At 38.3% G+C, this 26,155-nt stretch overlaps 1 protein-coding gene across 1 annotated transcript in view; it reads right to left on the bottom strand.

Annotated features, from left to right (window-relative positions):
• The window catches only part of LOC106577343 (disintegrin and metalloproteinase domain-containing protein 12), a 207,367-nt gene that overhangs the window by 77,714 nt on the left and 103,498 nt on the right, over positions 1-26,155 (bottom strand). Inside the window, exons 5-6 of the mRNA XM_045701159.1 lie at positions 18,557-18,633; positions 17,032-17,236 (exon numbers count right to left, since the gene is read on the bottom strand). Of these exons, the coding sequence (XP_045557115.1) occupies positions 17,032-17,236; positions 18,557-18,633 (282 nt within the window). The remainder of the gene's footprint in view (positions 1-17,031; positions 17,237-18,556; positions 18,634-26,155) is intronic.

The following is a 26,155-nucleotide window of genomic DNA, read 5'->3' as shown; positions in this document are numbered from 1 at the left end:
CAGAACTATTAGGAACCTATTCTATTGTATTTTACAGCTGCATACAGAACTATTAGGAATCTATTCTATTCTACTGTATTCTACAGCTGTATACAGAACTATTAGGAATCTATTCTATTCTACTGTATTCTACAGCTGCATACAGAACTATTAGGAATCTATTCTATTCTACTGTATTCTACAGCTGCATACAGAACTATTAGGAATCTATTCTATTCTACTGTATTCTACAGCTGCATACAGAACTACTAGGAATATATTCTATTGTATTCTACAGCTGCATACAGAACTACTAGGAATATATTATATTGTATTCTACAGCTGCATACACAACTATTAGGAATCTATTATATTGTATTGTATTCTACAGCTGCATACAGAACTATTAGGAATCTTTTCTATTCTATTGTATTCTACATACAGAACTATTAGGAATCTATTCTATTCTACTGTATTCTACAGCAGCATACAGAACTATTAGGAATCTATTCTATTCTATTGTATTCTACAGCTGCATACAGAACTATTAGGGAATCTATTCTATTCTACTGTATTCTACATACAGAACTATTAGGAATCTATTATATTCTATTGTATTCTACAGCTGCATACAGAACTATTAGGGAATCTATTCTATTCTACTGTATTCTACATACAGAACTATTAGGAATCTATTCTATTCTATTGTATTCTACAGCTGCATACAGAACTATTAGGGAATCTATTCTATTCTACTGTATTCTACATACAGAACTATTAGGAATATATTCTATTCTATTGTATTCTACAGCTGCATACAGAACTATTACGAATCTATTCAATTCTACTGTATTCTACAGCTGCTTACAGAACTATTAGGAATCTATTCTATTCTGCTGTATTCTACAGCTGCATACAGAACTATTAGGAATCTATTCTATTCTATTGTATTCTACAGCTGCATACAGAACTACTAGGAATATATTCTATTGTATTCTACAGCTGCATACAGAACTATTAGGAATCTATTATATTGTATTGTATTCTACAGCTGCATACAGAACTATTAGGAATCTTTTCTATTCTATTGTATTCTACATACAGAACTATTAGGAATATATTCTGTTCTACTGTATTCTACAGCTGCATACAGAAATATTAGGAATGTAGTCTATTCTACTGTATTCTACAGCTGCATACAGAACTATTAGGAATCTATTATATTCTATTGTATTCTACAGCTGCATACAGAACTATTAGGAATCTATTCTATTCTATTGTATTTTACATACAGAACTATTAGGAATCTATTCTATTGTATTCTACAGCTGCACACAGAACTATTAGGAATCTATTCTATTCTACTGTATTCTACAGCTGCATACAGAACTATTAGGAATGTATTCTATTCTACTGTATTCTACAGCTGCATACAGAACTATTAGGAATCTATTCTATTGTATTATACAGCTGCATACAGAACTATTAGGAATCTATTCTATTTTATTGTATTCTACAGCTGCATACAGAACTATTAGGAATCTATTCTATTGTATTTTACAAACAGAACTATTAGGAACCTATTCTATTGTATTTTACAGCTGCATACAGAACTATTAGGAATCTATTCTATTCTACTGTATTCTACAGCTGTATACAGAACTATTAGGAATCTATTCTATTCTACTGTATTCTACAGCTGCATACAGAACTATTAGGAATCTATTCTATTCTACTGTATTCTACAGCTGCATACAGAACTATTAGGAATCTATTCTATTCTACTGTATTCTACAGCTGCATACAGAACTACTAGGAATATATTCTATTGTATTCTACAGCTGCATACAGAACTACTAGGAATATATTATATTGTATTCTACAGCTGCATACACAACTATTAGGAATCTATTATATTGTATTGTATTCTACAGCTGCATACAGAACTATTAGGAATCTTTTCTATTCTATTGTATTCTACATACAGAACTATTAGGAATCTATTCTATTCTACTGTATTCTACAGCAGCATACAGAACTATTAGGAATCTATTCTATTCTATTGTATTCTACAGCTGCATACAGAACTATTAGGGAATCTATTCTATTCTACTGTATTCTACATACAGAACTATTAGGAATCTATTATATTCTATTGTATTCTACAGCTGCATACAGAACTATTAGGAATCTATTAAATTCTACTGTATTCTACAGCTGCTTACAGAACTATTAGGAATCTATTCTATTCTACTGTATTCTACAGCAGCATACAGAACTATTAGGAATCTATTCTATTCTATTGTATTCTACAGCTGCATACAGAACTATTAGGAATCTATTCTATTCTACTGTATTCTACATACAGAACTATTAGGAATCAATTATATTATAATGTATTCTACAGCTGCATACATAACTATTATGAATCTATTCTATTCTACTGTATTCTACAGCTGCATACAGAATTATTAGGAATCTATTCTATTCTATTGTATTTTACATACAGAACTATTAGGAATCTATTCTATTTTATTCTACAGCTGCATACAGAACTATTAGGAATCTATTCTATTCTACTGTAATCTACAGCTGCATACAGAACTATTAGGAATCTATTATATTGTATTGTATCTGCATACAGAACTATTAGGAATCTATTCTATTCTACTGTATTCTACAGCTGCATACAGAACTAATAGGAATCTATTCTATCCTACTGTATTCTACAGCTGCATACAGAACTACTAGGAATATATTATATTGTATTCTACAGCTGCATACAGAACTACTAGGAATATATTCTATTGTATTCTACAGCTGCATACAGAACTATTAGGAATCTATTATATTGTATTGTATTCTACAGCTGCATACAGAACTATTAGGAATCTTTTCTATACTATTGTATTCTACATACAGAACTATTAGGAATATATTCTATTCTACTGTATTCTACAGCTGCATACAGAACTATTAGGAATGTATTCTATTCTACTGTATTCTACAGCTGCACACGGAACTATTAGGAATCTATTATATTCTATTGTATTCTACAGCTGCATACAGAACTATTAGGAATCTATTATATTCTATTGTATTTTACATACAGAACTATTAGGAATCTATTCTATTGTATTCTACAGCTGCATACAGAACTATTAGGAATCAATTCTATTCTACTGTATTCTACAGCTGCATACAGAACTATTAGGAATCTATTCTATTCTACTGTATTCTACAGCTGCATACAGAACTATTAGGAATCTATTCTATTTTATTATACAGCTGCATACAGAACTATTAGGAATCTATTCTATTTTATTGTATTCTACAGCTGCATACAGAACTATTAGGAATCTATTCTATTGTATTTTACATACAGAACTATTAGGAACCTATTCTATTGTATTTTACAGCTGCATACAGAACTATTAGGAATCTATTATATTCTACTGTATTCTACAGCTGTATACAGAACTATTAGGAATCTATTCTATTCTACTGTATTCTACAGCTGCATACAGAACTATTAGGAATCTATTCAATTCTACTGTATTCTACAGCTGCATACAGAACTATTAGGAATCAATTCTATTCTACTGTATTCTACAGCTGCATACACAACTACTAGGAATATATTCTATTGTATTCTACAGCTGCATACAGAACTACTAGGAATATATTCTATTGTATTCTACAGCTGCATACAGAACTATTAGGAATCTATTATATTGTATTGTATTCTACAGCTGCATACAGAACTATTAGGAATATATTCTATTCTACTGTATTCTACAGCTGCATACAGAACTATTAGGAATGTATTCTATTCTACTGTATTCTACAGCTGCATACAGAACTATTAGGAATCTATTATATTCTATTGTATTCTACAGCTGCATACAGAACTATTAGGAATCTATTCTATTCTACTGTATTCTACAGCTGCATACAGAACTATTAGGAATGTATTCTATTCTACTGTATTCTACAGCTGCATACAGAACTATTAGGAATCTATTCTATTTTATTATACAGCTGCATACAGAACTATTAGGAATCTATTCTATTTTATTGTATTCTACAGCTGCATACAGAACTATTAGGAATCTATTCTATTGTATTTTACATACAGAACTATTAGGAACCTATTCTATTGTATTTTACAGCTGCATACAGAACTATTAGGAATCTATTCTATTCTACTGTATTCTACAGCTGTATACAGAACTATTAGGAATCTATTCTATTCTACTGTATTCTACAGCTGCATACAGAACTATTAGGAATCTATTCAATTCTACTGTATTCTACAGCTGCATACAGAACTATTAGGAATCTATTCTATTCTACTGTATTCTACAGCTGCATACAGAACTACTAGGAATATATTCTATTGTATTCTACAGCTGCATACAGAACTACTAGGAATATATTCTATTGTATTCTACAGCGGCATACAGAACTATTAGGAATCTATTATATTGTATTGTATACTACAGCTGCATACAGAACTATTACGAATCTTTTCTATTCTACTGTATTCTACAGCTGCATACAGAACTATTAGGAATGTATTCTATTCTACTGTATTCTACAGCTGCATACAGAACTATTAGGAATCTATTCTATTGTATTTTACATACAGAACTATTAGGAACCTATTCTATTGTATTTTACAGCTGCATACAGAACTATTAGGAATCTATTCTATTCTACTGTATTCTACAGCTGTATACAGAACTATTAGGAATCTATTATATTCTACTGTATTCTACAGCTGCATACAGAACTATTAGGAATCTATTCAATTCTACTGTATTCTACAGCTGCATACAGAACTATTAGGAATCTATTCTATTCTACTGTATTCTACAGCTGCATACAGAACTACTAGGAATATATTCTATTGTATTCTACAGCTGCATACAGAACTACTAGGAATATATTCTATTGTATTCTACAGCTGCATACAGAACTATTAGGAATCTATTATATTGTATTGTATTCTACAGCTGCATACAGAAGTATTAGGAATATATTCTATTCTACTGTATTCTACAGCTGCATACAGAACTATTAGGAATGTATTCTATTCTACTGTATTCTACAGCTGCATACAGAACTATTAGGAATCTATTATATTCTATTGTATTCTACAGCTGCATACAGAACTATTAGGAATCTATTCTATTCTATTGTATTTTACATACAGAACTATTAGGAATCTATTCTATTGTATTCTACAGCTGCATACAGAACTATTAGGAATCTATTCTATTCTACTGTATTCTACAGCTGCATACAGAACTATTAGGAATGTATTCTATTCTACTGTATTCTACAGCTGTATACAGAACTATTAGGAATCTATTCTATTCTACTGTATTCTACAGCTGCATACAGAACTATTAGGAATCTATTCAATTATACTGTATTCTACAGCTGCATACAGAACTATTAGGAATCTATTCTATTCTACTGTATTCTACAGCTGCATACAGAACTATTAGGAATATATTCTATTGTATTCTACAGCTGCATACAGAACTACTAGGAATATATTCTATTGTATTCTACATCTGCATACAGAACTATTAGGAATCTATTATATTATATTGTATTGTATTCTACAGCTGCATACAGAACTATTAGGAATCTTTTCTATTCTACTGTATTCTACAGCTGCATACAGAACTATTAGGAATGTATTCTATTCTACTGTATTCTACAGCTGCATACAGAACTATTAGGAATCTATTATATTCTATTGTATTCTACAGCTGCATACAGAACTATTAGGAATCTATTCTATTCTATTGTATTTTACATACAGAACTATTAGGAATCTATTCTATTGTATTCTACAGCTGCATACAGAACTATTAGGAATCTATTCTATTCTACTGTATTCTACAGCTGCATACAGAACTATTCTACTGTATTCTACAGCTGCATACAGAACTATTAGGAATCTATTCTATTGTATTATACAGCTGCATACAGAACTATTAGGAATCTATTCTATTTTATTGTATTCTACAGCTGCATACAGAACTATTAGGAATCTATTCTATTGTATTTTACATACAGAACTATTAGGAACCTATTCTATTGTATTTTACAGCTGCATACAGAACTATTAGGAATCTATTCTATTCTATTGTATTTTACATACAGAACTATTAGGAATCTATTCTATTGTATTCTACAGCTGCATACAGAACTATTAGGAATCTATTCTATTCTACTGTATTCTACAGCTGCATACAGAACTATTAGGAATCTATTCTATTCTACTGTATTCTACAGCTGCATACAGAACTATTAGGAATCTATTCTATTGTATTCTACAGCTTCATACAGAACTATTAGGAATCTATTCTATTGTATTGTATTCTACAACTGCATACAGATCTATTAGGAATCTATTGTATTCTACTGTATTCTACATACAGAACTATTAGGAATCTATTCTATTCTACTGTATTCTACAGCTGCATACAGAACTATTAGGAATCTATTCTATTGTACTGTATTCTAAATACAGAACTATTAGGAATCTATTATATTCTACTGTATTCTACAGCTGCATACAGAACTATTAGGAATCTATTCTATTCTATTGTATTCTACAGCTTCATACATAACTATTAGGAATCTATTCTATTGTATTGTATTCTACAACTGCATACAGAACTATTAGGAATCTATTGTATTCTACTGTATTCTACATACAGAACTATTAGGAATGTATTCTATTGTACTGTATTCTACATACAGAACTATTAGGAATCTATTCTATTCTACTGTATTCTACAGCTGCATACAGAACTATTAGGAATCTATTCTATTCTACTGTATTCTACAGCTGCATACAGAACTACTAGGAATATATTCTATTGTATTCTACAGCTGCATACAGAACTACTAGGAATATATTCTATTGTATTCTACAGCTGCATACAGAACTATTAGGAATCTATTATATTGTATTGTATTCTACAGCTGCATACAGAACTGTTAGGAATCTTTTCTATTCTATTGTATTCTACATACAGAACTATTAGGAATATATTCTATTCTACTGTATTCTACAGCTGCATACAGAACTATTAGGAATGTATTCTATTCTACTGTATTCTACAGCTGCATACAGAACTATTAGGAATCTATTATATTCTATTGTATTCTACAGCTGCATACAGAACTATTAGGAATCTATTCTATTCTATTGTATTTTACATACAGAACTATTAGGAATCTATTCTATTGTATTCTACAGCTGCATACAGAACTATTAGGAATGTATTCTATTCTACTGTATTCTACAGCTGCATACAGAACTATTAGGAATGTATTCTATTCTACTGTATTCTACAGCTGCATACAGAACTATTAGGAATCTATTCTATTTTATTATACAGCTGCATACAGAACTATTAGGAATCTATTCTATTTTATTGTATTCTACAGCTGCATACAGAACTATTAGGAATCTATTCTATTGTATTTTACATACAGAACTATTAGGAACCTATTCTATTGTATTTTACAGCTGCATACAGAACTATTAGGAATCTATTCTAAACTACTGTATTCTACAGCTGTATACAGAACTATTAGGAATCTATTCTATTCTACTGTATTCTACAGCTGCATACAGAACTATTAGGAATCTATTCAATTCTACTGTATTCTACAGCTGCATACAGAACTATTAGGAATCTATTCTATTCTACTGTATTCTACAGCTGCACACAGAACTACTAGGAATATATTCTATTGTATTCTACAGCTGCATACAGAACTACTAGGAATATATTCTATTGTATTCTACAGCTGCATACAGAACTATTAGGAATCTATTATATTGTATTGTATTCTACAGCTGCATACAGAACTATTAGGAATCTTTTCTATTCTACTGTATTCTACAGCTGCATACAGAACTATTAGGAATGTATTCTATTCTACTGTATTCTACAGCTGCATACAGAACTATTAGGAATCTATTATATTCTATTGTATTCTACAGCTGCATACAGAACTATTAGGAATCTATTCTATTCTATTGTATTTTACATACAGAACTATTAGGAATCTATTGTATTCTACTGTATTCTACATACAGAACTATTAGGAATGTATTCTATTGTACTGTATTCTACATACAGAACTATTAGGAATCTATTCTATTCTACTGTATTCTACAGCTGCATACAGAACTATTAGGAATCTATTCTATTCTACTGTATTCTACAGCTGCATACAGAACTACTAGGAATATATTATATTGTATTCTACAGCTGCATACAGAACTACTAGGAATATATTCTATTGTATTCTACAGCTGCATACAGAACTATTAGGAATCTATTATATTGTATTGTATTCTACAGCTGCATACAGAACTGTTAGGAATCTTTTCTATTCTATTGTATTCTATATACAGAACTATTAGGAATATATTCTATTCTACTGTATTCTACAGCTGCATACAGAACTATTAGGAATGTATTCTATTCTACTGTATTCTACAGCTGCATACAGAACTATTAGGAATCTATTATATTCTATTGTATTCTACAGCTGCATACAGAACTATTAGGAATCTATTCTATTCTATTGTATTTTACATACAGAACTATTAGGAATCTATTCTATTGTATTCTACAGCTGCATACAGAACTATTAGGAATGTATTCTATTCTACTGTATTCTACAGCTGCATACAGAACTATTAGGAATGTATTCTATTCTACTGTATTCTACAGCTGCATACAGAACTATTAGGAATCTATTCTATTTTATTATACAGCTGCATACAGAACTATTAGGAATCTATTCTATTTTATTGTATTCTACAGCTGCATACAGAACTATTAGGAATCTATTCTATTGTATTTTACATACAGAACTATTAGGAACCTATTCTATTGTATTTTACAGCTGCATACAGAACTATTAGGAATCTATTCTATTCTACTGTATTCTACAGCTGTATACAGAACTATTAGGAATCTATTCTATTCTACTGTATTCTACAGCTGCATACAGAACTATTAGGAATCTATTCAATTCTACTGTATTCTACAGCTGCATACAGAACTATTAGGAATCTATTCTATTCTACTGTATTCTACAGCTGCACACAGAACTACTAGGAATATATTCTATTGTATTCTACAGCTGCATACAGAACTACTAGGAATATATTCTATTGTATTCTACAGCTGCATACAGAACTATTAGGAATCTATTATATTGTATTGTATTCTACAGCTGCATACAGAACTATTAGGAATCTTTTCTATTCTACTGTATTCTACAGCTGCATACAGAACTATTAGGAATGTATTCTATTCTACTGTATTCTACAGCTGCATACAGAACTATTAGGAATCTATTATATTCTATTGTATTCTACAGCTGCATACAGAACTATTAGGAATCTATTCTATTCTATTGTATTTTACATACAGAACTATTAGGAATCTATTGTATTCTACTGTATTCTACATACAGAACTATTAGGAATGTATTCTATTGTACTGTATTCTACATACAGAACTATTAGGAATCTATTCTATTCTACTGTATTCTACAGCTGCATACAGAACTATTAGGAATCTATTCTATTCTACTGTATTCTACAGCTGCATACAGAACTACTAGGAATATATTCTATTGTATTCTACAGCTGCATACAGAACTACTAGGAATATATTCTATTGTATTCTACAGCTGCATACAGAACTATTAGGAATCTATTATATTGTATTGTATTCTACAGCTGCATACAGAACTGTTAGGAATCTTTTCTATTCTATTGTATTCTATATACAGAACTATTAGGAATATATTCTATTCTACTGTATTCTACAGCTGCATACAGAACTATTAGGAATGTATTCTATTCTACTGTATTCTACAGCTGCATACAGAACTATTAGGAATCTATTATATTCTATTGTATTCTACAGCTGCATACAGAACTATTAGGAATCTATTCTATTCTATTGTATTTTACATACAGAACTATTAGGAATCTATTCTATTGTATTCTACAGCTGCATACAGAACTATTAGGAATGTATTCTATTCTACTGTATTCTACAGCTGCATACAGAACTATTAGGAATGTATTCTATTCTACTGTATTCTACAGCTGCATACAGAACTATTAGGAATCTATTCTATTTTATTATACAGCTGCATACAGAACTATTAGGAATCTATTCTATTTTATTGTATTCTACAGCTGCATACAGAACTATTAGGAATCTATTCTATTGTATTTTACATACAGAACTATTAGGAACCTATTCTATTGTATTTTACAGCTGCATACAGAACTATTAGGAATCTATTCTATTCTACTGTATTCTACAGCTGTATACAGAACTATTAGGAATCTATTCTATTCTACTGTATTCTACAGCTGCATACAGAACTATTAGGAATCTATTCAATTCTACTGTATTCTACACCTGCATACAGAACTATTAGGAATCTATTCTATTCTACTGTATTCTACAGCTGCACACAGAACTACTAGGAATATATTCTATTGTATTCTACAGCTGCATACAGAACTACTAGGAATATATTCTATTGTATTCTACAGCTGCATACAGAACTATTAGGAATCTATTATATTGTATTGTATTCTACAGCTGCATACAGAACTATTAGGAATCTTTTCTATTCTACTGTATTCTACAGCTGCATACAGAACTATTAGGAATGTATTCTATTCTACTGTATTCTACAGCTGCATACAGAACTATTAGGAATCTATTATATTCTATTGTATTCTACAGCTGCATACAGAACTATTAGGAATCTATTCTATTCTATTGTATTTTACATACAGAACTATTAGGAATCTATTGTATTCTACTGTATTCTACATACAGAACTATTAGGAATGTATTCTATTGTACTGTATTCTACATACAGAACTATTAGGAATCTATTCTATTCTACTGTATTCTACAGCTGCATACAGAACTATTAGGAATCTATTCTATTCTACTGTATTCTACAGCTGCATACAGAACTACTAGGAATATATTCTATTGTATTCTACAGCTGCATACAGAACTACTAGGAATATATTCTATTGTATTCTACAGCTGCATACAGAACTATTAGGAATCTATTATATTGTATTGTATTCTACAGCTGCATACAGAACTGTTAGGAATCTTTTCTATTCTATTGTATTCTATATACAGAACTATTAGGAATATATTCTATTCTACTGTATTCTACAGCTGCATACAGAACTATTAGGAATGTATTCTATTCTACTGTATTCTACAGCTGCATACAGAACTATTAGGAATCTATTATATTCTATTGTATTCTACAGCTGCATACAGAACTATTAGGAATCTATTCTATTCTATTGTATTTTACATACAGAACTATTAGGAATCTATTCTATTGTATTCTACAGCTGCATACAGAACTATTAGGAATGTATTCTATTCTACTGTATTCTACAGCTGCATACAGAACTATTAGGAATGTATTCTATTCTACTGTATTCTACAGCTGCATACAGAACTATTAGGAATCTATTCTATTTTATTATACAGCTGCATACAGAACTATTAGGAATCTATTCTATTTTATTGTATTCTACAGCTGCATACAGAACTATTAGGAATCTATTCTATTGTATTTTACATACAGAACTATTAGGAACCTATTCTATTGTATTTTACAGCTGCATACAGAACTATTAGGAATCTATTCTATTCTACTGTATTCTACAGCTGTATACAGAACTATTAGGAATCTATTCTATTCTACTGTATTCTACAGCTGCATACAGAACTATTAGGAATCTATTCAATTCTACTGTATTCTACAGCTGCATACAGAACTATTAGGAATCTATTCTATTCTACTGTATTCTACAGCTGCACACAGAACTACTAGGAATATATTCTATTGTATTCTACAGCTGCATACAGAACTACTAGGAATATATTCTATTGTATTCTACAGCTGCATACAGAACTATTAGGAATCTATTATATTGTATTGTATTCTACAGCTGCATACAGAACTATTAGGAATCTTTTCTATTCTACTGTATTCTACAGCTGCATACAGAACTATTAGGAATGTATTCTATTCTACTGTATTCTACAGCTGCATACAGAACTATTAGGAATCTATTATATTCTATTGTATTCTACAGCTGCATACAGAACTATTAGGAATCTATTCTATTCTATTGTATTTTACATACAGAACTATTAGGAATCTATTCTATTGTATTCTACAGCTGCATACAGAACTATTAGGAATCTATTCTATTCTACTGTATTCTACAGCTGCATACAGAACTATTCTACTGTATTCTACAGCTGCATACAGAACTATTAGGAATCTATTCTATTGTATTATACAGCTGCATACAGAACTATTAGGAATCTATTCTATTTTATTGTATTCTACAGCTGCATACAGAACTATTAGGAATCTATTCTACTGTATTTTACATACAGAACTATTAGGAACCTATTCTATTGTATTTTACAGCTGCATACAGAACTATTAGGAATCTATTCTATTCTACTGTATTCTACAGCTGTATACAGAACTATTAGGAATCTATTCTATTCTACTGTATTCTACAGCTGCATACAGAACTATTAGGAATCTATTCTATTCTACTGTATTCTACAGCTGCATACAGAACTATTAGGAATCTATTATATTCTATTGTATTCTACAGCTGCATACAGAACTACTAGGAATATATTCTATTGTATTCTACAGCTGCATACAGAACTATTAGGAATCTATTCTATTCTATTGTATTTTACATACAGAACTATTAGGAATCTATTCTATTGTATTCTACAGCTGCATACAGAACTATTAGGAATCTATTCTATTCTACTGTATTCTACAGCTGCATACAGAACTATTAGGAATCTATTCTATTCTACTGTATTCTACAGCTGCATACAGAACTATTAGGAATCTATTATATTCTACTGTATTCTACAGCTGCATACAGAACTATTAGGAATCTATTCTATTGTATTCTACAGCTTCATACAGAACTATTAGGAATCTATTCTATTGTATTGTATTCTACAACTGCATACAGATCTATTAGGAATCTATTGTATTCTACTGTATTCTACATACAGAACTATTAGGAATCTATTCTATTCTACTGTATTCTACAGCTGCATACAGAACTATTAGGAATCTATTCTATTGTACTGTATTCTACATACAGAACTATTAGGAATCTATTATATTCTACTGTATTCTACAGCTGCATACAGAACTATTAGGAATCTATTCTATTCTATTGTATTCTACAGCTTCATACATAACTATTAGGAATCTATTCTATTGTATTGTATTCTACAACTGCATACAGAACTATTAGGAATCTATTGTATTCTACTGTATTCTACATACAGAACTATTAGGAATTTATTCTATTGTACTGTATTCTACATACAGAACTATTAGGAATCTATTCTATTCTACTGTATTCTACAGCTGCATACAGAACTATTAGGAATCTATTCTATTCTATTGTATTCTACAGCTGCATACAGAACTATTAGGAATCTATTGTATTCTATTGTATTATACATACAGAACTATTAGGAATCTATTCTACTGTATTCTACAGCTGCATACAGAACTATTAGGAATCTTTTGTATTCTATTGTATTATACATACAGAACTATTAGGAATCTATTCTACTGTATTCTACAGCTGCATACGACACCATATTGGCAGAGGCACTTAAATCCACAGCTAATAGTCTAGCCGTCATTCTTTTCCAGTCCAGTCATAAAACAGAGGACAAAGTCAAAACAGCTTTAAATCACATGGACACTACAGTATCTCTCTGTCGGCGTCCCTCCCTCTCTCCTTCCATCTAAGACGGTACAGGACACTACAGTATCTCTCTGTCGGCGTCCCTCCCTCTCTCCTTCCATCTAAGACGGTACAGGACACTACAGTATCGCTCTGTCGGCGTCCCTCCCTCTCTCCTTCCATCTAAGACGGTACAGGACACTACAGTATCTCTCTGTCGGCGTCCCTCCCTCTCTCCTTCCATCTAAGACGGTACAGGACACTACAGTATCGCTCTGTCGGCGTCCCTCCCTCTCTCCTTCCATCTCAGACGGATGGAATGAAATGAAATGTATGCATTCACTACTGTAAGTCGCTCTGGATAAGGGCGTCTGCTAAATGACTAAAATGTAAATGTAAAATGTAACTCAAATAACACACAGTAGACAGAACACACGGAGCTCCGACACAACGTGGGAAGTATGAACAAAATAAAGCGTTATTAACAGAATGAACCAAACAGAATGAACCAAACAGAATGAACCAAACAGAATGAACCAAACAGAATGAACCAAACAGAATGAACCAAACAGAATGAACCAAACAGAATGAACCAAACAGAATGAACCAAGTCTCTAACTCATGAGTGTTACGATGATTCTGTTCACCGAAACAAATGTTCAGTCTGGCCGGCAAGAGAAAGGAAAATAACCGCATTTATGTGTGAAAACCGATTATCCAAAAATATCTTTCCATAAACATTTTCCTACCGAACAGTATGATCTATAAACAGTATCTCACTGCTAACATAGGAGCTATACAATAATATAACAGTGCATTATAAGGCTTCTAGGAAGAAATGGCAGAATCCATAAGCGGATATAGAAAGCGTTATTCTAAAATTAGGCCTAATGAAACAGTGTGTGCATTCGTGAAGAGTGGGCAGAAATCCACATCGTCACAGTCCCAAATAGCACCAAACTCCTCATGGGTCCTGGTCAAAAGTAGTGCACTATAGAAGGAATAGGGTGATATTTGGTATGCAGTTATCAAGAGTATCTCTATCTATACAGCCCCTTGTACAGAGGGACATGACTGTGTGTGTGTGTGTGTGTGTGTGTGTGTGTGTGTGTGTGTGTGTGTGTGTGTGTGTGTGTGTGTGTGTGTGTGTGTGTGTGTGTGTGTGTGTGTGTGTGTGTGTGTGTGTGTGTGTGTGTGTGTGTGTGTGTGTGTGTGTGTGTGTGTGTGTGTGTGACTACTCCTAGTCTCTACTGATTGAGGTTTGACCTGAAGTCCTGGTTCCCTCCTAGTCTCTACTGATTGAGGTTTGATCTGAAGACCTCCTAGTCTCAACTGATTGAGGTTTGATCTGAAGACCTGGTTCCCTCGTACTGATTTATGTCTACAGTCTGCGGGACCCTGTGGGATATGGAGGTAACATAGAAACTGTTGGCTACAACAAACTATCTGTTTACATCTGGATAGGGTGGACCACTAACCTACCAGAACACATGATAAATGGTGTGCAATTGGATATTTATAGTGGTATTTATCTACCCAGTCTATACACGCAACACTGTATATAAGATAAGATAAGAAGAGAGGAATCATTTTTAACATATATTCCCCATAACATATATTCCCCATCTCTTTCAGAGTATCTCTGACCTTTAGTATCTCTATACCTCTCATCTTTATCTACATTACAGAGTATCTCTAACCTTTAGTATCTCTATACCTCTCATCTTTATCTACATTACAGAGTATCTCTAACCTTTAGTATCTCTATACCTCTCATCTTTATCTACATTACAGAGTATCTCTGACCTTTAGTATCTCTATACCTCTCATCTTTATCTACATTACAGAGTATCTCTGACCTTTAGTATCTCTATACCTCTCATCTTTATCTACATTACAGAGTATCTCTGACCTTTAGTATCTCTATACCTCTCATCTTTATCTACTTTACAGAGTATCTCTGACCTTTAGTATCTCTATACCTCTCATCTTTATCTACATTACAGAGTATCTCTGACCTTTAGTATCTCTATACCTCTCATCTTTATCTACATTACACAGTATCTCTCATCTTTAACTACATTACAGAGTATCTCTGACCTTTAGTATCTCTATACTTCTCATCTTTATCTACATTACAGAGTATCTCTCATCTTTATCTACATTACAGAGTATCTCTGACCTTTAGTATCTCTATACCTCTCATCTTTATCTACATTACAGAGTATCTCTGACCTTTAGTATCTCTATACCTCTCATCTTTATCTACATTACAGAGTATCTCTAACCTTTAGTATCTCTATACCTCTCATCTTTATCTACATTACAGAGTATCTCTAACCTTTAGTATCTCTATACCTCTCATCTTTAACTACATTACAGAGTATCTCTCATCTTTAACTACATTACAGAGTATCTCTAACCTTTAGTATCTCTATACCTCTCATCTTTAACTACATTACAGAGTATCTCTCATCTTTAACTACATTACAGAGTATCTCTCATCTTTAACTACATTACAGAGTATCTCTAACCTTTAGTATCTCTATACCTCTCATCTTTAACTACATTACAGAGTATCTCTAACCTTTAGTATCTCTATACTTCTCATCTTTATCTACATTACAGAGTATCTCTCATCTTTATCTACATTACAGAGTATCTCTAACCTTTAGTATCTCTATACTTCTCATCTTTATCTACATTACAGAGTATCTCTCATCTTTATCTACATTACAGAGTATCTCTCATCTTTAACTACATTACAGAGTATCTCTGACCTTTAGTATCTCTATACTTCTCATCTTTATCTACATTACAGAGTACCTCTCATCTTTATCTACATTACAGAGTATCTGTAGATGGACATAAAGAGAACGTTAATGCTTTCCTAGAGAATTCTAGAAGATCTCTAGCCCATTCCATATATATATATACACAGATACACTATGTCTTTGACCCCAAGTCTCATGAGCTAAACATACATTTTTTGTGTGTGCAAAATGTTGAAATTGAACATTTAGGTTATGAGACTATGGCTGTGTTTACACAAGAAGCCCAATTATGATATGTTGCCTAAATATTGGCAAAAGATTCTGATCTGATTGGTCAAAAGATCAGAATTGGGGCTGCCTGTGTAAACACAGCCACGGTATTCCATGTACGCTGCTTACCCTGGTGCTGAAGGCTCCGAAGGGGCTGTCTGATTGGTTGTGGGTGTTCTGGGTGACTCCGTGAACCAGCGATATGTTGAAGCCGTGGCCACACGAGCCAGGTGTGAGGTTCAGCTGTTCTGACCGGTAGATCCTGTGGGACCCACTGGAGGGATCCGGTGACGGCTCCAACACATAGGATCTGTTTTCAAGTGAGATGAAGCCACTGGGGAATACAAGAGTGATATTGATTAACCGATCAATCGATCATCAATCAATGAAGTAGAAGAAAAAGAAGGACATTTCTTAAATGTCTGTCATAATGTTTTTTTTTTCTACAGAATGTTGGATAATGGATATTATTACCATCATAAATAGTTAATTGAGACATTGAGGTGCTTTGTGGGTAACACTACTATACCTCGTCAATAAAGTCTCACTGTTATTCATGGGAACAAATCAAGAGGCAGACGTTTGGCTAAATAAGTAATAAAGTAATATCCTTCCTTGGGGTTTCTCATTCTCCGTCTGTCCGTCATGAGAGTCTCTTGTTTCTCACCGTCAACTTTTCTCACTCTACTAAAAGCAGCTCTGGGTCATTTAAAGTAACGTCTCTGTCCATTGAGACTGGGCCAAAACTCTGAGTTTTAATCAACCTCCTGACAACATTCATAACCACAGAAACGTAACATTAAAAAACAAAACACTCCCAAAGCCCAGACTATAGCTGACAACTAAAAACCAAGAACAATTTGTCTTGGCCGTCGCGCCAGGCAGCATAGCACTCTTCAAGCTAAGCCCTCTGCATTTGTCTAACCAGAGACAGGTTGTAGAGGGGCAGAAAAATGAGCAGCCTGTAAAACAGGGCCTGCATCACAAATGGCACCCTATTTCCCTATATAGTGCACCACTTTTAACAAGAACCCTATGGGGCTCTGGTTAAAAGTAGTGCACTACATAGGGAACAGGGTACCAATTGGGAATGCACTCAAAGGCTTAACAATTACCCCTATCACTCCTTAGAGGAGGAAAACTGTTGGCACGTTTTGGGAACGACATTCCTGATGTTGTCCAGTAATATTAGCTGAACCGTTACTCCTACTTGACATCTGTGAACGCTGAACGGTTCTTTTTCCAGCTCGGCATGTCTTTACTGGGTTAAAGACTTGTATTACTCTGACTGTAGATCGTTAACACAGGGACACATTTCCATTTTCATTCATCACTAAGGTGTGTTTATATGGTAACTCTGTTTATCTTTAGTTGTAGAGAGAAACAGAGAAGAACAACACAGAGGCAGAGAGAGAAAAGAGGCAGAGAAAAACATCGATGATGAGACAGTTCATGAGAATGCCCGTTGCTCCAGGCTAATTTAACTGTTTAGCCCCCTGATACACACACACACACACAAAACACACACACACACACACACACACACACACACACACACACACACACACACACACACACACACACACACACACACACACACACACACACACACACACACACACACACACACACACACACACACACACACACTTACCTGAGACCTGAGCAGGTACTGAGGCTGACGTCAGAATAGATATGTCCCTGCACCTTCCCGTGGTAATAGCAGTTCACCTGAGAAGAGAGTTTAACATACTGTTAGGACAAGGCCGGGCTGTCAGAGTAGGTAGGACAGAGAGTTTAACATACTGTTAGGACAAGGCTGGGCTGTCAGGGTAGGTAGGACAGAGAGTTTAACATACTGTTAGGACAAGGCCGGGCTGTCAGGGTAGGTAGGACAGAGAGTTTAACATACTGTTAGGACAAGGCCGGGCTGTCAGGGTAGGTAGGACAGAGAGTTTAACATACTGTTAGGACAAGGCCGGGCAGTCAGGGTAGGTAGGACAGAGAGTTTAACATACTGTTAGGACAAGTCTGGGCTGTCAGGGTAGGTAGGACAGAGAGTTTAACATACTGTTAGGACAAGGCTGGGCAGTCAGGGTAGGTAGGACAGAGAGTTTAACATACTGTTAGGACAAGGCTGGGCTGTCAGGGTAGGTAGGACAGAGAGTTTAACATACTGTTAGGACAAGGCTGGGCGGTCAGGGTAGGTAGGACAGAGAGTTTAACATACTGTTAGGACAAGGCTGGGCCCGTCAGGGTAGGTAGGACAGAGAGTTTAACATACTGTTAGAACAAGGCCAGGCTTTCAGGGTAGGTAGGAGGAGCAGGAAGGTAGGACAGAGAGTTTAACATACTGTTAGGACAAGGCTGGGCTGTCAGGGTAGGTAGGAGGAGCAGGAAGATAGGACAGAGAGTTTAACATACTGTTAGGACAAGGCTGGGCTGTCAGGGTAGGTAGGAGGGGCAGGAAGGTAGGACAGAGAGTTTAACATACTGTTAGGACAAGGCTGGGCAGTCAGGGTAGGTAGGAGGAGCAGGAAGATAGGACAGCGGAAGTATCTGGTATGGAGTGAAAATACAGCTTCTGTCTATGGTTCAGACCCAGGTAATCTCCTGTGGTACCTATGGTCCAGACCCAGGCCATCTCTGGTCCAGACCCAGGTAATCTCTGGTTCAGACCCAGGTAATCTACTGTGGTACCTATGGTTCAGACCCAGGTAATCTCCTGTGGTACCTATGGTCCAGACCCAGGCCATCTCTGGTTCAGACCCAGGCCATCTCCTGTGGTAGCTCTGGTCCAGACCCAGGCCATCTCCTGTGGTAGCTCTGGTCCAGACCCAGGCCATCTCCTGTGGTACCTATGGTCCAGACCCAGGCCATCTCTGGTCCAGACCCAGGCCATCTCCTGTGGTAGCTCTGGTCCAGACCCAGGCCATCTCCTGTGGTAGCTCTGGTCCAGACCCAGGCCATCTCCTGTGGTAGCTCTGGGACCAGGCCATCTCCTGTGTAATGGTCAGACAGGCCATCTCTGGTCCAGACCCAGGCCATCTCCTGTGGTAGCTCTGGTCCAGACCCAGGCCATCTCCTGTGGTAGCTCTGGTCCAGACCCAGGCCATCTCCTGTGGTAGCTCTGGTTCAGACCCAGGCCATCTCCTGTGGTACCTATGGTCCAGACCCAGGCCATCTCTGGTCCAGACCCAGGCCATCTCCTGTGGTAGCTCTGGTCCAGACCCAGGCCATCTCCTGTGGTAGCTCTGGTCCAGACCCAGGCCATCTCCTGTGGTAGCTCTGGTTCAGACCCAGGCCATCTCCTGTGGTACCTATGGTCCAGACCCAGGCCATCTCTGGTCCAGACCCAGGCCATCTCCTGTGGTAGCTCTGGTCCAGACCCAGGCCCTTCCTCCCTGACTACTTCACTGCTGCCCAGTAAAACATGGACATGTGGTTTCTCCACCTCTCCCTTCTCCAGATATAGACCTCTGGGCAGTACATTTCAGGATTCGTCTTTACTCTTTTTCCAAGGTGGTGGTTGTTCACCTGTTGCTGATTCCACATGTTCAGCATCTGATCAGTTTTCTCAGAGAGACCCGTCACGTAACTATTGGTCCTTTACAGTGGAACTAGGAAGTTCCAGAAGGCCAGACCTTAGTCCTCTCTCCAAAGCTTCTACTCTACTTTCCAGGAAGCTCCAGAAGACCAGACCTCTTAACTTAGTCCTCTCTCTCCAAAGCTTCTCCTCTACTTTCTGTCTTCCATGAACATCTACAAGAATTTCCTTGCACAAAATTGTCCTTTCCCTGTCATCCGTACTCCAGCCTGAAGTATTCTGACGTAAATCTCGACGTCTACGTGTTGGCCCAGTCCTCGACTACACGCTAGTCCATACAGAGTCCTGCCAGACACATCTTGACCCGAAACGGTACCCTATTCCCTATTTAGTGCACTACTTTTGACCAGTCCTATGGACCCTGGTCAAAAGTAGTACACTAAATACAGAATAGGGTTCCATTTGGGACGAAAAACACCCTCTCCAGGTGTATATAATAAAAAAAGAAGAAGAGACATTAGATAAAGCTACAGCGTGTAGCAGAGAGAAGCAGGGCCAGATCTAGTACAGTACAGTACAGTACACTGCATTAATGCTATGACCTCATGTTTCATTGATGATGTCAGAAATTCTGTGTTGCGGGGGGGGGGGGGGATTTTTTGGGAAAAATGCTAACTTTGTAGTGTATTCAAGGTTTAACGTTTGTAATTTCCACTTTAAACAAAATGTCAGACTTGATTTGCCCTAACATAAAATGTATTAAGCCCTTTAAAAATGTCCATTAATTATAAGCCACATAATAATTCAGATTTCCTGTTGCTGCAGGATTATTTTCCTGCTGTAGCAAACTGGCTTTAATTAAGATACTAAAATGGAAAGGAGAGATTGGAATGACCTGTTGTACACCACTGTGAATGTAGAATCTATCAAACTGGGGAGATTGGACTGCCCTGTTGTACACCTCTGTGAATGTACAATCTATTAAACTGGGGAGATTGGACTGCCCTGTTGTACACCTCTGTGAATGTACAATCTATCAAACTGGGGAGATTGGACTGCCCTGTTGTACACCTCTGTGAATGTAGAATCTATCAAACTGGGGAGATTGGACTTCCCTGTTGTACACCTCTGTGAATGTACAATCTATCAAACTGGAGAGATTGGATTTACCTGTTGTACACCTCTGTGAATGTACAATCTATCAAACTGGAGAGATTGGACTTCCCTGTTGTACACCTCTGTGAATGTACAATCTATCAAACTGGGGAGATTGGACTTCCCTGTTGTACACCTCTGTGAATGTACAATCTGTCAAACTTGTATTTTGTTCATCATTACCATGCGTTTATTCTTACACTTTTTGTATGGATACAATACGTTTTGAGCTCTTGTATTTTAACAATCTGTCATGAAGGACTAGGGTCTCCCTTCCTGTGTCTGGTACGTCATCTGGGTGAGGAATAATGCTGGAAAGTCTTTCTTTACAGAGAGCTATAAAACAGACAAATGAAAGGGGGAGGACGGAGAAGTGTAGAGGCCCTCACTCATCACTCCCTCCCTCACTCATCACTCCCTCCCCCCATCTAATACCTTGCCTCTGACACACGCTTAGCTGGTATAAAATACTGACACATGAAATGGGGGAATGAAGGGCCTCAGATTCCTCCCTACCCCCTAACTCTCTCCAGACAGGCCAATAAATTACCAATGAATCAGTCCGTTTTAGACTGATGGGAGACTGGAAGACTGGGCCAATCCAGTCTGAGTCCCACACTCCCATGAAGGGACCCAGTCACTAGGGGACTATAGAACGCTCCAGTCTGACACTCCCATGAACGGACTCGGTGCCTAAGGGACCCAGTCAATAGGAGATCTAGTCACTAGGGGACCCTGTCACTAGGGGACCCAGTCACTAGGGGATCCAGTCACTAGGGGACCCAGTCACTAGGGGATCCGGTCACTAGGGGACCCAATCACTAGGGGATCCGGTCACGAGGGGATTCGGTCCCTAGGGGATTCGGTCACTAGGGGACCCGGTCACTAGGGGACCCGGTCACTAGGGGATCCGGTCACTAGGGGATCCGGTCACTAGGGGACCCGGTCACTAGGGGACCCGGTCACTAGGGGACCCAGTCACTAGGGGATCCAGTCACTAGGGGTACTGGGGGAATAGCAGGGACTAGTGAGGTTATGTGGGTCGAGATGAGGAGGATCTTTCATTATGTTCCCTGCTGAGGGGGGAGGGGCTTTCATTATGTTCCCTGCTGAGGGGAGGCGGAGCTTTCATTATGTCCCCTGCTGAGGGGAGGCGGCGCTTTCATTATGTCCCCTGCAGAGGGGTGAGGGGCTTTCATTATGTCCCCTGCTAATCACAGTGTTTCATCTTGCATATTTACAGTAACTTCTTCACTTTGGGAAATGTATAAAGGAACAATGGACTGGACACCCACCCTCTCTTCTTTACTTTCCCATTCTCTCTCCACCATCTCCCCTCCACTGTCCCATTCTCTCTCCACCCTCTCCTCTCCCCTTTCCCATTCTCTCTCCACCATCTCCCCTCCACTGTCCCATTCTCTCTCCACCATCTCCCCTCCACTGTCTCATTCTCTCTCCACCCTCTCCTCTCCCCTTTCCCATTCTCTCTCCACCATCTCCCCTCCACTGTCCCATTCTCTCTCCACCCTCTCCTCTCCCCTTTCCCATTCTCTCTCCACCATCTCCCCTCCACTGTCCCATTCTCTCTCCACCCTCTCCTCTCCCCTTTCCCATTCTCTCTCCACCATCTCCCCTCCACTGTCCCATTCTCTCTCCACCCTCTCTTCTTTACTTTCCCATTCTCTCTCCACCATCTCCCCTCCACTGTCTCATTCTCTCTCCACCCTCTCCTCTCCCCTTTCCCATTCTCTCTCCACCATCTCCCCTCCACTGTCCCATTCTCTCTCCACCCTCTCCTCTCCCCTTTCCCATTCTCTCTCCACCATCTCCCCTCCACTGTCCCATTCTCTCTCCACCCTCTCTTCTTTACTTTCCCATTCTCTCTCCACCATCTCCCCTCCACTGTCCCATTCTCTCTCCACCATCTCCCCTCCACTGTCCCATTCTCTCTCCACCATCTCCCCTCCACTGTCTCATTCTCTCTCCACCCTCTCCTCTCCCCTTTCCCATTCTCTCTCCACCATCTCCCCTCCACTGTCCCATTCTCTCTCCACCCTCTCCCCTCCACTGTCTCATTCTCTCTCCACCCTCTCCTCTCCCCCTTTCCCATTCTCTCTCCACCATCTCCCCTCCACTGTCCCATTCTCTCTCCACCCTCTCCTCTCCCCTTTCCCATTCTCTCTCCACCATCTCCCCTCCACTGTCCCATTCTCTCTCCACCCTCTCCTCTCCCCTTTCCCATTCTCTCTCCACCATCTCCCCTCCACTGTCCCATTCTCTCTCCACCCTCTCTTCTTTACTTTCCCATTCTCTCTCCACCATCTCCCCTCCACTGTCTCATTCTCTCTCCACCCTCTCCTCTCCCCTTTCCCATTCTCTCTCCACCATCTCCCCTCCACTGTCCCATTCTCTCTCCACCCTCTCCTCTCCCCTTTCCCATTCTCTCTCCACCATCTCCCCTCCACTGTCCCATTCTCTCTCCACCCTCTCTTCTTTACTTTCCCATTCTCTCTCCACCATCTCCCCTCCACTGTCTCATTCTCTCTCCACCATCTCCCCTCCACTGTCTCATTCTCTCTCCACCCTCTCCTCTCCCCTTTCCCATTCTCTCTCCACCATCTCCCCTCCACTGTCCCATTCTCTCTCCACCATCTCCCCTCCACTGTCTCATTCTCTCTCCACCCTCTCCTCTCCCCTTTCCCATTCTCTCTCCACCATCTCCCCTCCACTGTCCCATTCTCTCTCCACCCTCTCCTCTCCCCTTTCCCATTCTCTCTCCACCATCTCCCCTCCACTGTCCCATTCTCTCTCCACCCTCTCCTCTCCCCTTTCCCATTCTCTCTCCACCATCTCCCCTCCACTGTCTCATTCTCTCTCCACCATCTCCCCTCCACTGTCTCATTCTCTCTCCACCATCTCCCCTCCACTGTCTCATTCTCTCTCCACCCTCTCCTCTCCCCTTTCCCATTCTCTCTCCACCATCTCCCCTCCACTGTCCCATTCTCTCTCCACCCTCTCCTCTCCCCTTTCCCATTCTCTCTCCACCATCTCCCCTCCACTGTCCCATTCTCTCTCCACCCTCTCCTCTCCCCTTTCCCATTCTCTCTCCACCATCTCCCCTCCACTGTCTCATTCTCTCTCCACCATCTCCCCTCCACTGTCTCATTCTCTCTCCACCATCTCCCCTCCACTGTCTCATTCTCTCTCCACCCTCTCCTCTCCCCTTTCCCATTCTCTCTCCACCATCTCCCCTCCACTGTCTCATTCTCTCTCCACCATCTCCTCTCCACTGTCCCATTCTCTCTCCACCATCTCCCCTCCACTGTCTCATTCTCTCTCCACCCTCTCCTCTCCCCTTTCTCATTCTCTCTCCACCATCTCCCCTCCACTGTCTCATTCTCTCTCCACCCTCTCCTCTCCCCTTTCTCATTCTCTCTCCACCATCTCCTCTCCACTGTCCCATTCTCTCTCCACCATCTCCCCTCCACTGTCTCATTCTCTCTCCACCCTCTCCTCTCCCCTTTCTCATTCTCTCTCCACCATCTCCCCTCCACTGTCTCATTCTCTCTCCACCATCTCCCCTCCACTGTCTCATTCTCTCTCCACCCTCTCCTCTCCCCTTTCTCATTCTCTCTCCACCATCTCCTCTCCACTGTCTCATTCTCTCTCCACCATCTCCCCTCCACTGTCTCATTCTCTCTCCACCCTCTCCTCTCCCCTTTCTCATTCTCTCTCCACCATCTCCTCTCCACTGTCCCATTCTCTCTCCACCATCTCCCCTCCACTGTCTCATTCTCTCTCCACCCTCTCCTCTCCCCTTTCTCATTCTCTCTCCACCATCTCCTCTCCACTGTCCCATTCTCTCTCCATCCTATCCTCTCCACTTCCCCATTCTCTCCACCCTCTCCTCTCCACTTTCTCATTCTCTCTCCATCCTATCCTCTCCACTTCCCCATTCTCTCCACCCTCTCCTCTCCACTTTCTCATTCTCTCTCCATCCTCTCCTCTCCACTATCTCATTCTCTCTCCACCATCTCCTCTTTACTCTCTCTTTGCCTAATTGTGAAACTCCAGCACAATGTTTTATTGACCCAGTCCAGACCAGACCAGACCAGACCAGTCCAGACCAGTCCAGACCAGACCAGACCAGACCAGTCCAGACCAGTCCAGACCAGACCAGTCCACACCAGACCAGAGCAGACCAGTCCAGACCAGACCAGACCAGTCCAGACCAGTCCAGACCAGACCAGTCCAGTCCAGACCAGAGCAGACCAGTCCAGACCAGACCAGACCAGACCTGGCAGTATTAACAGCCCCTCCTCATCCTCCTTCTTTTTCAATCTATAAATCAAGCAGGTCTTACACCACATAATGAATTCTAGGAAGTCTTTGTCTTACCCAGCTGAGCTGAGTGACCTCCACACTCTACAGACGTGGCCCTGAGGTAACAATAGAGAACCACAGCAGCTTCAACAGACAGACTGAACTGTGGGTACTAGCCACTACCCACAATACACCTCTCCTCTCCACAGTCCCACCACAGCAGCTTCA

This window comes from Salmo salar, chromosome ssa18 (genome assembly GCF_905237065.1).
Source record: "Salmo salar chromosome ssa18, Ssal_v3.1, whole genome shotgun sequence".
Classification (NCBI taxonomy): domain Eukaryota; kingdom Metazoa; phylum Chordata; class Actinopteri; order Salmoniformes; family Salmonidae; genus Salmo; species Salmo salar.
Note: the sequence above shows the minus strand (reverse complement) of the source record. Positions and strands in the feature narration are given on the sequence as shown.